Source organism: Pituophis catenifer, unplaced genomic scaffold (assembly GCF_029215685.1).
Source record: "Pituophis catenifer annectens isolate HBS135680 unplaced genomic scaffold, rPitCat1.0.hap2 SCAF_8, whole genome shotgun sequence".
Classification (NCBI taxonomy): Eukaryota; Metazoa; Chordata; class Lepidosauria; order Squamata; family Colubridae; genus Pituophis; species Pituophis catenifer.
Genome location: NW_027256888.1, coordinates 62480283 through 62495829, shown reverse-complemented (window position 1 = coordinate 62495829; position 15547 = coordinate 62480283). Strand labels below are relative to the sequence as shown.

The 15547-nt window shown below is 43.4% G+C and overlaps 1 protein-coding gene across 1 annotated transcript in view; it reads right to left on the bottom strand.

Annotated features, from left to right (window-relative positions):
* The window catches only part of MANBA (mannosidase beta), a 58454-nt gene that overhangs the window by 6299 nt on the left and 36608 nt on the right, over positions 1 to 15547 (bottom strand). The window contains exons 11-14 of the mRNA XM_070948431.1: positions 15376 to 15543; positions 10566 to 10784; positions 7773 to 7937; positions 2614 to 2758 (exon numbers count right to left, since the gene is read on the bottom strand). Coding sequence (XP_070804532.1) covers positions 2614 to 2758; positions 7773 to 7937; positions 10566 to 10784; positions 15376 to 15543 — 697 coding nt within the window. The remainder of the gene's footprint in view (positions 1 to 2613; positions 2759 to 7772; positions 7938 to 10565; positions 10785 to 15375; positions 15544 to 15547) is intronic.

The window sequence follows — 15547 nt, the reverse complement described above, 5'->3', positions numbered from 1 at the left end:
CAGTTCCTTAACAGGCCATGGAGAACCACAGGGGAACCAGAGAACATTATTTCCTGAGGTCATCTGGGGAAATTTACCTACAGAAGCAGATAATCACCTGGCAATGACTGAAGGACAAACCTTGTCTATTTTGTCTCTGGTTTCATTTAAAACACACCCACACATTTTAAAAACAGGCTTTTAAGTGCTCGCCATTCTGCCCTTTTAACACTTTTGTTTCACTTTAGTTTTATGTTTTTATTATAACCATCAGACTTCAGGTAAAAGGAAGGGAGGGAAGATTATTTCCATTTCGTCTATCACTGGGCCAATGATGAAAAATGGCAAAAATTGTATTACCAATGCTGGAAAGACTAGTTTGTGCTTTAAAAAGTTTATTTTTGAAACTTTTCATGCTAATTTAGAGCTCACACGACAATTGCTAATTTTGTCTTCCTGCTAGTAATTTTTAGCAACAGTGATCAGAGGTGGCATGAGGACACAAGCCACCTTCCTGCTGTAATCTTATGTAAGTATTAGCAGAGCAATTATCTTTGCCCATGCTGGCTGGAAACTACAGAAACTCAATCCAATTTATCTGATAATCACCGGCCAAGAAAGGCTTCCAAAAAGCCTCTTAGGACCAGAAGAAATACAGGTAGTCCTCGACTTATGATCACAACTGAGCCCAAAATTTATGTTGTGAAGTGAGAAATTTGTTAACAGAGTTTTGCTCCATTTTACGACTCTCCCTGCCAAGTAAATCGTTGCAGTTGTTAAATTAATAATATGGTTGTTAAGTGAATCTGGTTTCCCCATAGACTTTGCTTGTCAGAAGATCGCAAAATGGATCACATGACTCCGGGACACTGCAACCGTCATAAATGTGAGCCAGTTGTCAAGCATGACCATGGGGATGCTATAACAGTCATAAGTGTGAAAAATGGTCATAAGTCACTTTTTTCAGTGCTGTTGTAACTTCAAACGGTCACTAAGCGAACTGTTGTTAAGTCGAGGACTACCTGTGACTCCTCTCCTTCTAGATATTGTCAAATGACACCTTCAAGTCATCCTGCCAGTACTGCCCTGGTGAATGCTGTGTGTAGCGATTCTGAAATATCTGGAAAGCTTCAAGATCCCAAAATCTGTTTCAGAGAGTTATGTACGCTTGTCTCTTTTCATTTTACAGCTCTTATTAAACATCCCCTGAGAGGAAGAATCTCTCCAAACCAAATCAAGGACACATCCTGTATAAACAGCAAAGGTTAACACAAAGACTTCATTAAAATTCCTGTTTTCCACACCTCCTGCTTCTTTGCTCAACAAAAGAGGGGAAAAAAGCTACCTATTGCCTGGATGAGATGCAAATTTGTACTTGCTATACTGGGGATTCATCCTGAGAAATAAAGACAAGAAGCACAAGTCATTTCACAACTTTCCCAGCGTCAGCAATTAGGGAGACAAAGTTTAATTTCCAATTAAAAAGGCTTTCTACTTTAAATTCTTTCTTAAACAAGAAATATAGCAAATTATTTAATAATTAGTATTAGACTATGCGAATAACGGAGCACCAGTTTGGTGCAATGGTAAAGACACCAGGCTAGAAATCGGGAGACCATCGATTCTAGTCCCACCTTAAGCACAAACCCAGCTGGGTGACCTTGGGCTAGTCACTCTCTCTCAACCCTAGACCAGAATAGAATAACAGAGTTGGAAGGGACCTTGGAGGCCTTCTAGTTCAACCCCCTGCTTAGGCAGGAAACCCTACACCACTTCAGACAAATGGTTATCCAACACCTTCTTAAAAACTTCCAGTGTTCGAGCATTCACAACTTCTGGAGTCAAGTTGTTCCACTGATTAATTGTTCTGTCAGGAAATTTCTCCTTAGTTCTAAGTTGCTTCTCTCCTCGATTAGTTTCCACCAGTGGTGGGTTGCCCCTGGTTTGGACTGGTTCCATAGAATCAGTAGTAAGACCGGTGGGAGGCTCCGCCCACCGACCCTGGCATCATTAGGAAGCTTCTGCGCATGTGCAGAAGTGGGCGTGCACAGCCCCATTGCAAACCAGTAGTAAAGGTAAGTAGAACCCACCCCTGGTTTCCACCCATTGCTTCTTGTCCTATCCTCAGGTGTCTTGGAGAATAGCTTGACTCCCTCTTCTTTGTGGCAACCCCTGAGATATTGGAACACTGCTATCATGTCTCCTCTAGTCCTCCTTTACATCAAACTAGACATACCCAGTTCCTGCAACCGTTCTTCATGTTTTAGCCTCCAGTCCCCTAATCATCTTTGTTCTTTTTCTCTGCACTCTTTCTAGAGACTCCACATCTTTTTTAAGCAGGCAATAGAAAACTACTCCTGAAATCTTGCCAAGAAAATTACAGAGACTTGACCAAGCAAATGTCACTGACTCAAAGATTTGAAGGCATAAAAAAAAAAGTGAGAAAAAACTAGTCACGCTGTTAGTCATGAAACTAAGTAATTCATATTTCATTCCATGCTAATCCACAAGGTAAGATTTGGTTAAGAATGCCATACACTGCCTTAAGAGAAAATGGGACTAAATTAAAAGACAGGGACTTATAAAGCCCATACTTCAACTTGGCACAATCACTGTTTTTATTTTTAGTCTTACCTAGAGAAGCCCAGGAAGGACCCTGCCAGATATCATTTAGTTGCCAAAAAAGAGCACCCATAGTTTGTCCCTCCCCGTTGACTATCTCACTTTGGCTGCGACGGTAGAATTCGGTTTCAGTTTTTACACACTGGGCCTGCATGATCTAATTTGGGATATATATAAAAAAGCACAAATTTCAACCAACCTAGAAACATACAAGTTTTTATAATTAGAGAACAGTTTTCATTCAAAGATCAGCAGATCTGGAGGATACCAACTTTCTGGACCCATTTCAATTGTGCTTTCAACTGGAATTTGTGAGTAAAATTAGTTAACTAGATGGCCTAGTCCTGGAACTAGGAAGAACAGTCTGGCTCAATCAGATTTCTTAGACTTCTTGGTGGGGTTTTGATATAATTCACCATGATGTCTTATGGAGGGCTAGGATCAGAGGTGGGTTTCAGGAGGTTCTGACCAGTTCTGGAGAGCCGGTAGCGGAAATTTTGAGTAGTTCGGAGAACCGGTAAATACCACCTCTGACTGGCCCCGCCCCCATCTATTCTCTGCCTCCCGAGTCCCAGCTGATCAGGAGGAAATGAGGATTTTGCAGTAACCTTCCCCTGGAGTGGGAGGGAATGGAGATTTTACAGTATCTGTCCCCTGATATGCCCACCAAGCCATGCCACACCCACCAAGCCACACCCACAGAACCGGTAGTAAAGAATTTTGAAACCCACCACTGGCTAGGATGTTATAAATAAGAACCTAAGAAGGTGGACTGGAGTGTTCCATTGGGCTCCCCATGCTGTTTATATCAGAGTTTGTTGCAGAAATTAAATCCAGAAAGCACACACAGGTAAACTGATTCAGCAGGATTCATTAACTTCTTTATATACATATAACACATGTAGATAAATGTACAATACCAATATAGATTCCTCTTCAATGTAGTAGCAGTTACAAGCAAAACACACAGGCAGCAGTACAGAACAGTTTTTAGTTTCAATTTCAGCAGAGCAGACAAGCCCCGGCTTGTTTCATTTCAGAGCTGAGCACAGAGCTTAATACAAAGAGAGCCTCCTCTATACAGGGCACAGCCTCAGTTGCCTAAGCCATGCCCAGACTTCAGACTGAAGTTCCTGTTTCCAAATAAGCCTCATTGGCTGAATCTGTTACCATGCCTATTCATTGGCTGACCTTGTTACCATGTCTCCATTCAGTCCCCATTGGCTGATCTATTCCAGTCCATGAATATTCATACTCTGACAGTTTAGTATATAGATGAACGAATTTGCATGATGTCTTATAGAATTTAAGTTAAGTTTAAGATGAAGATCCTATTGATCATAGGACATTGGACTCTGGGCTTTAGGATAATTCTGTTCCGGATAAGGCTACAATCCCTCAGAAAGAACAGATCCATTGTCTTGGACAGATCCTTGATTTCAAAGGCATTATAATCCTCAAGTGGGCTCTGAGGCCCTCATGCCAGACACAGGATAGACCAGAGGTCTTCAAACTTGGCAGCTTTAAGACTTGTTGACCAGGGGTGGGTTCTACTTACCTTTACTACCGGTTCGCAACGGGAGCGTGCGCGCTTCTGCGCATGTGCAGTTCACCTGTGATGATGTTGTGGTGGATGGGAAGAGCCTCCCACCGGTTTTTACTACCGGTTCTATAGAACCGGACCAAACCGGGGGCAACCCACCACTGTTGTGGACTTCAACTCCCAGAATTCTCCAGCCATCATAGCTGGCTAGAGAATTCTGGGAGTTGAAGTCCACAAGTCTTAAAGCTGCCAAGTTTGGGGACCCTGGGATAAACATTCATTGATTTTAGACAGAGACCCTATATTTTCACAAAAGGGAAATTATATATTTTGAAACATATTTACAGAACAGTCTCGATCCATTGAAAATAGTTCAATAACAGGGCTTGAGAAGGGGAAAGTAGCCTCATTCTCCTGAGCCTTTGATTAAAGCAGTGTTTTTCAACCTTGGGAAATTTTAGATGCATGGACTTATACTGATTGGGGAATTATGCTGGCTGGGGAATTTTGAGAACTGACGTTTACACATCATACAGTTGCCAAGGTTGGAAAACACTGGATTAAAGTATAGAATTTACAAGAAGCAGGGAGGGGGGTTGTTTCAAGAATCTGTTTATTTCTAAGGACTCTAGAAATCTCAACGTAATTAGCCAGGAAGCTGCATTGGTAGTTTGATTTTTACATTTTTGTGTAATGCTATTTAAGCCTTATTACATCTTATGCTTATTATTTCTGCAAAAGTAAGGAATTCAGTGTAACCTCAATCTCTCCATTCCTAAACTCTCACAAAGTGAAATACAATTAACAGCAATTTTTTCATTAAGATTCTGCCTGAGCTCACAAGCCAGAAAACTCAAGCCAGCCCCATCTTGTGGCCTGCCTGAAAGCCTGCAGGTAGATACGTTTGTAAATTTTAGAGTAAGATTTCATGTACTTTATCTTCTCCGTTAAAAAAAAAAAAAAAAGCTTGGTTTTGTTTATCACATGTGAATTTATCTGTCATTCAGAAAAGGTAGATTCCAAATTATATAAATTATTCTACTTCCTTTTTCACCTTTCAAAGGGCGTGTAGGAGGTGAAAGTGGTATCGCTCTCATATGCTGGACTGGGAAGGACACCGATGTCTCTATGGAAGACTTCCATAGAGACAGGGGGAGCCACCAAGAGGGAGCCACCAAGATTAATCTAAGAGAGAAGGCCAGTGTTCTGACCCAGCTCCCCAAACACGACAAAACCTCTGATGTGAACTCAAAAGATTCTTTTATTAGGAATGCTGGCAGTCCCGGCAAAAAGTTTCTCTCGCAGGCTAACAAGACCAGCCGAAGATGAATAGTTGTCTGCCACATCTATTTATCTCCACCCCCTGCTTTTTATCCCCAGAGCAAGGGTGGGGCCTTGTTAGCAGCGGTGGCTCTTCCTTCCCCAGAATCGGCCCACGGCTTTCCACTGCTCTCCCCTTTTCTGCCTTCTGTGCAGCTGCACATCAGGCACTGGACCCAGCTGTTCCTCTTCTTCTTCATCAACCACCTCCAGACCTGGGGGCTCTTGACTCTCCATCTGAGGACCGACGGATGGCCCAGGTTCCACATCTGTCTCGCTCTCTGCCACCTCCATTCCCTCTTCCCCCTCGGAGCTCTCAGGTTGCTCTGATGCTGACCCTGACTCCCACGACTCCTCCTCCTCCTCTGATTTGGCTGTTGGAGGGGCCAGCAGCCGGCAGGCCACAACAGCCAGCCAAGATTTAATGATTCAGAAAGTTTCTTGGAAATGAGGTTTCAATTATGGGGCAGCCATGCTACTATCGTTTTCCAGACTCCCAATGTTCTTTGACCTTTAAATCATGGTTTGAAATCAGACTATTGGGGAGATCATCTATTTCAATATAAAACTTGGGTAGACATTATGGTCAACAAGAAAAGTCTACCTTAAAATGTCTCTCAGTTTTTCCTCCAACATTTTTTTAAAGCTCAAATTGAGAGGGTCTTCTCTAATGATGTTTCTAAGCTTTGACAAGCAATCCCTCAGGAGCTGTGCTGAGCAAAAGCTGACTTTTGGATTGAAACTGAATCCAATTTCACTGAATTAGTTCATACGTCCTTAGGTGGAGAGTACACAGACCCCAAGTAATAACAAGAAATATGCTACATTTACATGCAGCATATATGTAAGCATACACACTTTTTCCTTCAAAGAAATTATACATGTGGAAGAGACATATATCAAATGAAACAAAGAAGGAATATGGGAAGCTGGGAAAGTATGAGAGCCTGAAGGAGGTACTAGAGAGCATGTGGAAAGTGAAGGCCAAAGTGGTCCAGGTGATGGTAGGATCACTGTAGATTGTAACTCCTAAACTGGGAGAGTTGGCTCCAACAGATCCCAGGAAAAACAATAGCTCTCTGTCTAGAAGAGTGCAGGGCTAGCTGCTTAGCTAACTGGTGGTGCAGTGGTTAGAATGCAGTATTACATGCTAACTCTGCCCACAGCCTGGAGTTAGATACTGACTGGTTTAAGGCAGTGGCGAAATCCAAATATTTTTACTACCGGTTCTGTGGGCGTGGCTTGGTGGGCGTGGTGTGGTGTGGCTTGGTGGGCGTGGTATGGCTTGGTGGGTGTGGCAGGGGAAGGATACTGCAAAATCTCCATTCGCACCCCACTCTGGGGCAAGGTTTGTAGATTCTCCGAACTACTCAAAATGTCCGCTACCAGTTCTCCAGATCCTGTCAGAACCTGCTGGATTTCACCCCTGGTTTAAGGTTGACTCAGCCTTCCATCCTTCTGAGGTCAGTAAAATGAGGACTCAGATTGTTGGGAGCAATATGTAAGTAGTGGTGACATTGTAAACTGCTCAGAGACTCCTGTAAAGGATCATGAGGTGGTCTATAACTCTAAGTCAGGGGTGTCAAGAGCCGCATGGCCTTGGGGGGCTGGGTGGGCGTGGCCATGTTGGCATGACCATGGTTGCCATAGCTCACTCTTGTCAGCGGCCACTCTTGTCGGGGGGCCCTGTGGTGGCCTGGGCAGGGCTGAGGGGATCCACTTTTGCAAATAGTTTGATTTGCTAGCACACGTGCCCCCCCCCCGGGCTCCATTTTCAGCTGAGACAGCCTCCTGCAGCCCTCTGCCGGTGAAAAGGGCCACCGGGCACAGCCTCCCGAGCTCCATTTTTGCTGGCAGAGGCACCGCAGGCCAGTCCTTTGCTGTTTCCAGGGTGGCTCCGTGGGCCTGATGTAAGCACCTCGTAGGCCAGATGTGGCTCGTGGGCCCTGAGTTTGACACCCCTGCTCTAAGTGATGTTGCTATTACTTAACTGCTAACATAACTGCGTAGCTAACTACTTAGTTACTAACAGCTAAGATACTGTGCAGAACCCCAAATCCATGATGGGGGAAGACATATCCCCCCAAAGAGTGGGGAGGGATTTCATATAAATACAGTGTATGTACATATGTACATACATACACAGAGAGAGAGAACTTCAGTTTCTTCTTCTTAGATCCAAGAATTGGCTTCTGCAAAATGTGAACTGATTATTTGCTGCACATTTTCCATTTCCATCTCCATTTCCATCTTAACATTAACTCTTTCTTTTTTAATGGTCACTGTTAACAATCTGACAAATCCTTACCTGAGTGAGATAGATTGCCTGTTTGAAGTTCTCAACTGGATTTACTACCTGAGGCAATTTAAAGTGAAGCCCTGCCTGCTGAAGCATCTCATCGTTACCTCCAGTATGATGCTGTCGGTGCAGGGAGAAATTACTCGTATAAGACCAATCTTCCTCCACAGAAACCTGGACTTAAAAAGAGTACATTCGTATGATTATAAGGACATGAGTAGCATTCAAAAAATGCATGCAGCACTTTAAAAATCATATATTGTACTTCAAAATCAGTATCCATTTATTCATTCAAATAATATTTATTTATTTATTTATTTATTTATTTAATTTCTATACCGCCCTTCTCCCGAAGGACTCAGGGCAGTGTACAGCCTGATTAAAAGCACAAAGACAGACAAAATTTAAAAATAATTAAAATTATTAAATAATAGGCCCAATTTATAAAACCCCAAATTTAAAATCCCATTTAAAACCAATTAAAATCTTTACATTGATAGCCTAGCCTGGAGGAACAACAAACACCTAAAACAAGGACCCTAAAATTAATGCAAACCTCTTAAAATTTGGGAGCCTGGAGGGAATAGCCCCCAGGATGACTCTTTTTTAAAAAAAAAAAAAAAAATTAATGTTACTATAATTGCTTTAAATTGTGATCGCTCATTTATTTTTGTAAAGCTGAAATAAACCTATTGTTCCCAATGTTGTATTTAGACTCAAGGAATCATAATTTCTTTCTTCCGATCCAAGTTCTATCTTTTCGTTTCTATGAAAGAAAATTTTTCAAAGTAGCATTACGTTCTGAATTCTCCAATTCTCTTGTTTTTGTTTTTTGTTGTTGTTGTTGGTTTTTTTGCTTTAATTTATATGCCGCCCTTCTCCGGAGATTCAGGGCGGCTTACAATGCGTTAAGCAATAGCCTTCATACTTTTGTATATTTTTACAAAGTCAGCTTATTGCCCCCACAAACTGGGTCCTCATTTTACTTACCTTTGAAAGGATGGAAGGCTGAGTCAACCTTGAGCCTGGTGAGATTTGAACTTGCAGTAATTGCAAGCAGATGTTAATTACAGTGCTTTAGTCCACTGTACTACAGGCTCTTAAACCTTGTTGGTTTTCAGATGAGCTAAGAATCATGCCACAACCAGAGAAATCACTTTAAGGCAGCATAACGTATCCTACATTCATTCAACAGGCTACTGATTTAAACTGGAAAAAAGAAAACCGTGTGCAGACTTGCCAGCCATCCTTTGTTGGATTAGAGCTGCCTCCAAGCATCCAGTTAGAGAAGCTTTGGAGAATTTATGTTTCTTTTTGCTTTTGAGCTTACAAATTAACATAGGCATGCCTGACAAACAGGGAAATAAATAGTATTTTAAGTCTGCAGCTTTGGCTTCTCTGTAAAGCCAAGCGTGTGCCCACACATCCTTCTACTGAAGAAATGGAGGAGACACAAGAGGTAAGGTTTTTTTTTTCTTAAAGTAAATTTGGTCATCTAGGTGTGGTAGAGCATAACCAAACACCATTTCAATGTGTGCATCTGTGCATTTAATATGCACATGTTTAAATATGCAAACTGCAACAGCAGGGGAAGAAAAGTAACTAAGAAATCTCAGCAGATACTCAATTTATCATCACTACCATCTCCATCTGAGAATCCAAGGAAAATTTTAGTTCTGAGTCTATTGAACCTCTTAGGGGGAGCCTGGTACCCCCACAGAGCACGTCCCTTGGTGGTGGATTGGGGGGGCCCTACCCAGTATGGCTTTTATGTTGTAATGATGGGTTAGAGGGAATCAAATACCTCCCGCGGACCAACAGGCCTGGTGAGTGGCAGCTGGCTCATCAGTATCGACTGAAGGCGGAAACCACATTAGTCAGAACGGCTTCAGAAGAACAGCACATGGTATGGTGGCAGCCATTTGAACAGTGTGTGCACAGTGGTGTAGAAAGCAAAGACTACTACACTATATATTTCCCAGGAAAATCATGTTAATGGTGGCAAAACCTAACAATGGCCCCGAATACGGGTGCCCCTTAAATAGGGCAGGGGTGCTAAGAATCTCCTGGTCCACTAGAAGCATGATAAACCCAAAACTACGAATTGGAACATGGAATCTAAGAAGGCAAACAAGGTCCAGGCAGAAGAAGAACATCATGACTTCAAAATCTAAGGAACTGGTTTGGACAAAACTCAGCAGCACTTTTTTGTGCGGCTGTTGATAAAAAATAGGATTGCCAACATGATCGCTAATGTCCGTTGACGGATATGGTACAAGAAGAAGAAGAAGAAGTCTATTGAATCTATCTACCGTTTTCCCCCCAAAATAAGACCCTGTCTTATATTTTTTTGAACTCTGAAATAAGCGCTTGGCCTTATTGCCATGCGCTCAAAAGCCCGACGGGGCTTATTATCAGGGGATGTCTTATTTTGGGGGAAACAGGGTAATATTATTCAATCTCTGAATCTATTAGGTTTCCAAAGGTCAAAGTCAGTGTTTCTCCATTTCAGCAGCTTTCAGATGTGTGTATTTTAACTCCCAGAATTCCCCAGCCAGCCAGCCACTTTGATCTAGCAAAGGCTGTTGAGAATTCGGCGTTGAAAATGTAGCATCCTATTTTATATGGTTTTATTCGAAGCACAGGATAAAAAGGGGCTGGGTTACACAACATTTAATCTTATTCTTTGGTGTTTTGACCTAAGAATGAAACCAGATGGACCTTTGAGCTGATTCCCTAAGTGTTGTGTTGCATTCACAAAATGGGCTGGAGAGTGAGAAAAAACAACTGGCTTTTATTTACCTGTACCAAGGTGCTAAAGGAAGGCCATGACTGAAAGCCATATTCAGAGGCAAACCGAGCCCTGGGATACAGGGTCCAGTCCCAGCAGTCATTCAGGTAATTGTAATAATGGGTATCTCCATAATGGGTATCATAAGGGTTACGAGCCAGCCAGCCTTCCTTGATTGACTCCAATCCGTTGGTAGGGCTTGAGGCAATGAAAGGACGGCTCTGATCTTCCTATATTGAACAAGATTCGACATAATAATAATTAGCATCAAGAAATAAAACATAATAGAATAATTAGCATCAAGAAATAAAAGAGCTGCTAAAAACTATCTTGGCAAATAGTAATTTGGAAAGTAAAAGCCAACAGTAGATTTTCATGGTGAATCGTGCTCTCTTTTCCCCAGAATACTAATTTCTATTATTTCTGGTTAACTGAATGTCTCAATAAATATCAGATTCCTGTAATTGGAAACGGTTTCAAATTGCAGCATTCAAAGGGAGGTCATCAGATTCACAGAATCATAGTTGGAAGGGAAGAGGGACTTTGGTTCTCTGGTCCAACCTTCTGCTCAGTAGAATAATATAAATCAGGGGTGTCAAACTCAAGGCCCACAGGCTGGATCCATTCTATAGGCTGCTTGGATTTGGCCCGCAGGGCCACCCTGGAAATAGCAAAGGACCAGCCCAGGTGCCTCTGCCAGCAAAAATGGAGCTCTTGGGCCCCATTTTCAGCTGCGACATGCTCCTGCAGCCCTCTGCCAGCCCTGTTTTCGCTGGCAGAGGACTGCTGGAGGCCATCACAGCCAAATTGGGGCCTGTGGGGACCGTGATATTCCCCCCCGCAGCTCCATTTTCGCTGGCAGAAGGCTAGCAAAACAAACCAAAAACAAAACAAAAAGAGAAATGTTTCCCCTTTTGCATTTAAGCATGCAAGAAGGAACAGGAAAGGAGAAAGGGAAATAGGAAAGACAAAGAAAAAGAAAAAGAAGGGAAGATGGGAAGAGAGCAAGGAAGGAAAAATAAGGAAAGAGCCCAAAGTACAATGTTTGCATCCTATAATGTATCATAAACAGCTTCCTGGGATTTTTTTTTTAGTCAGAATTCAGAAAAATTCAAAACAATCTGCACACATTTAAAACTGGACTGCACATCTTGTAACCAGATCTTTGACATTCCAATATGAAATGGCCAATGGCAGGGATGATAACGTTTCAGGATTTGTTGTCTGCTTAAAATTTCAGAAAAGAGGAGGAGAGGGAAGAAGAAAATACAAGGAAGAGAGGAAAAAAAGGTGAGAGATAAGACATCTGGTAATCCAAACAACATGGCATCTGGGTAGGGATTGATTTAACAGTCACAGAGTTGGAAGGGACCTTGGAGGTCATCCAGTCCAACCCCCTGCTCACGCAGGAGACCTGTACTAAGGATTCGAACCACCGAACTGCTGACCTTTCTGATTGACAAGCTCAGTGTCTTAGCTACTGAGCCATCTAGGAGGTAGTCGGGCCTGGACCAGACTGATATAGAAGGGAAAAAAAAACTGAGTTCAAAACTAAGGATTCATGGTCATGTATTCTTGTGAGCAATGCAATAAGATCATCAAGCAGATGTGTAACAAAGGCATGATAAAAACAGCCTCCTCTTTCCATATCATTAGGTCTATTGGAGAAGTCAGACAAGATTCCTACAAACACAGAGGTGTTCCAACAGAATCCAGAAAGCTAAATTAGGCCAGATAATCATCACCATTTTTAAGATAGATCGTAAGCTTCCTCTTTACAGAATGATTTCATCTCCTATCTGTTTTTTTTTTTTACAAAATGCCTGAAGAAATACTATTACGATTAATATAGTGTCATAATTAGTAAGTTAAAGATAAAGGTAAAGGTTCCCCTAACACATATGTGCTAGTTGTTCCCAACTCTAGGGGGTGGTGCTCATCTCCGTTTCAAAGCTGAAGAGCCAGTGCTGTCCGAAGATGTCTCCATGGTCATGTGGCCAGCATGACTAAATGCCAAAGGCACATGGAATGCTGTTACCTTCCCACGAAAGGTGGTCCCTATTTTTCTACTTGCATTTTTTACGTGCTTTCGAACTGCTAGGTTGGCAGAAGCTGGGATAAGTAACGGGAGCTCACTCCGTTATGCAGCACTATTTATTTCTTTTATTTATTTATTGTTTATATTTATATACCGCCCTTCTCCCGAAGGACTCGGGGCGGTGAACAGCCAACAGATAAAACACAAGAAACAGAAAATTTAAAAACAGTATTAAAATCCGATTAAATTAATTTGGCCCACAATTAAAAGCTCCCCTGTATTAAAACCCATAATTAAGCAGTTTAAAAATTAAAACAATTTAAAAGAGTTAGGCCAGCCCGGCTTGTTGGAATAGATATGTCTTTAGGGCACGGCGAAAGGTGCGTAGATCCGGGATCCGCCGTATCTCCGGGGGCAGCTCATTCCAGAGGGTAGGTGCCCCCACAGAGAAGGCTCTCCCCCTGGGGGCCGCCAGTCGGCATTTTTTGACCGACAGCACCCTGAGGAGCCCCTCTCTGTGGGAGCGTACTGGTCGCCAAGTCGCCCCCATAACCACCCGCGCGGCCGCATTCTGGACCAGTTGGAGCCTCCGGGTGCTCTTCAAGGGGAGCCTCATGTAGAGAGCATTACAGTAGTCCAGGTGGGATGTGACGAGAGCATGAGTGACCGTGCGTAAGGCATCCCGATCCAGAAAGGGAAGCAACTGGCAGATCAGGTGAACCTGATAAAAAGTCCCCCTGGCCACAGCCGTCATATGCTCTTCTAAAGACAGCTGTGTATCCAGGAGGACACCCAAGTTGCGAATCCACTCTGTGGGGGCCAACGACTCACCCCCAATAGTCAGTGATGGCACCAACTGACTATATCGGGATGCCAGAAGCCACAGCCACTCGGTCTTGGACGGGTTGAGCCTGAGCCTGTTTCTCCCCATCCAGATCCACACAGCCTCCAGGCACCGGAACATCACATCAAGGGCATCGTTGGGGTGGTCCGAGGTGGAGATGTACAGCTGAGTGTCATCAGTGTACAGATGGCACTTCACCCAGAAACCACAGATGATCTCACCCAGCAGCTTCACATAAATGTTGAACAAAAGGGGCGAGAGAACCGACCCTTGCGGCACCCCACACACAAGGCGCCTTGAGGTCGATCTCTGTCGCCCCGTCAACACGAATTGCGACCGGTCAGAGAGGAAGGAGGAGAACCACCACAACACGGTGCCCCCTACCCCCAACCCCTCCAATCAGCACAGCATGATACCATGGTCGATGGTATCAAAAGCCGCTGAGAGATCTAATAGGACCAGGACAGAGGAACAGCCCCTGTCCCACGTCCTCCAGAGATCATCAATCAACGCGACCAATGCCGTTTCCGTGCTGTACCCAGGCCTGAAACCCGACTGGAACGGATCTAGATAGACCGTTTCCTCCAGGTACCGGGGGAGCTGTTGCACCACCACACTCTCAACAACCTTCGCCACAAAGCGAAGGTTGGAGACTGGACGATAATTCGTTAATACAGCCAGGTCCAGGGAAGGCTTCTTAAGGAGGGGCCTCACCACCGCCTCCTTCAAGGCAATGGGGAAGTAACCCTCACTCAAAGAAGCGTTAATAATCCCCTGGAGCCAGCCTTGTGTAACCTCCTGGGAGGCCAGCACCAACCAGGAGGGACACGGGTCCAATAAACATGTGGCCGCGCTAAGCCTGCCCAGAATCCTGTCCACATCCTCAGGAGCCACCAGATCAAACTCCTCCCAGATAACATTCTCAAGGCCCGCCTCAGTCACCCTGCCTGAAACAACCCAGTCAGAGTCCAATCCTTCCCGAATCTGAGCGATTTTGTCATGTAGATATTGCACAAAGTCCTCAGCTCTACCCCTGTAAGGGGTCTTCCCTCACTCCCAGATGAAGCAGGGAACGGGTCACCCTAAACAGGGTGGCTGGGCGGTTATCTGCTGACGCAATAAGAATGGAAAAATAGTCAGATTTTGCAGCTTTTATCGCCACTAAGTAGGTCTTAATATGAGACCTCACCAGTGTCCGGTTGGATTCAGATCGGCTAACCCTCCAACCGCTCCCTAGGCGTCTTTTCCGGTACTTCATTTCCCTCAGCTCCTCGGAGAACCAGGGAGCTACATGGGATCGGCACTGGGATTTGAACCGCTGAACTGCCGACCTTTCGATCAACAAGCTCAGCATCTTAGCCACTGAGCCACCGCGTCCCTCTAATTAGTAAGTTAACCATGTCCCAATTTGAACAGACTACCTTTAGTTGCAAAATGAAAAAAGGAAATATACAATCCCTGAGAAAGACTAGGTATATCAGCCAAATGCAAAGTAAAAGGTAATTGTTGTTTTTCTTAATTTTGAGAAAAACTCTATGATCTCTTTTTAAACATATTTAGCAAGGCAAACAACCGATATTCAAATTGGGACATTAGTCTTTCCCCCCCCCCCGAGCAAAACTCTTCTAACCTTCTACAATAGGCAATCAACAAAAGAAATCATTTTAATACATATCTTACAAAGCCAACACAAATGTAAGGGGAAAGCAGAACATAAAACGTTGTCAGCGCATTTTGAGAACATCAGAACTCAAAGGAAACAGATGTTTCCAGATTTTATCTAGTGCATCTTTAATGTTAAGGATTTGCCTGCAAAATTATTCAAAACAATCTACTCATTTCCAAACTCTGAAGGAAAGTCACAATTCGTCAGAACATAAAACCAACTTAAATGTCAGCCCTTTTTAGAGCTATAAGAGGGGGGGAAAGCGGTACTTACAGCAAAAACAATTTCTCGGATATTATCGACATAAAGTGTCACATAATCTTTGAAATAAAGGTTCATCTGTGCACTTGGAATGGAGAACCAATTGGTGGAAAGTGCAACTTCATTTTCATTATTTCCGCTCCATAAAATGATGGATGGGTGACATTTCAGTCGCTTTACCTGG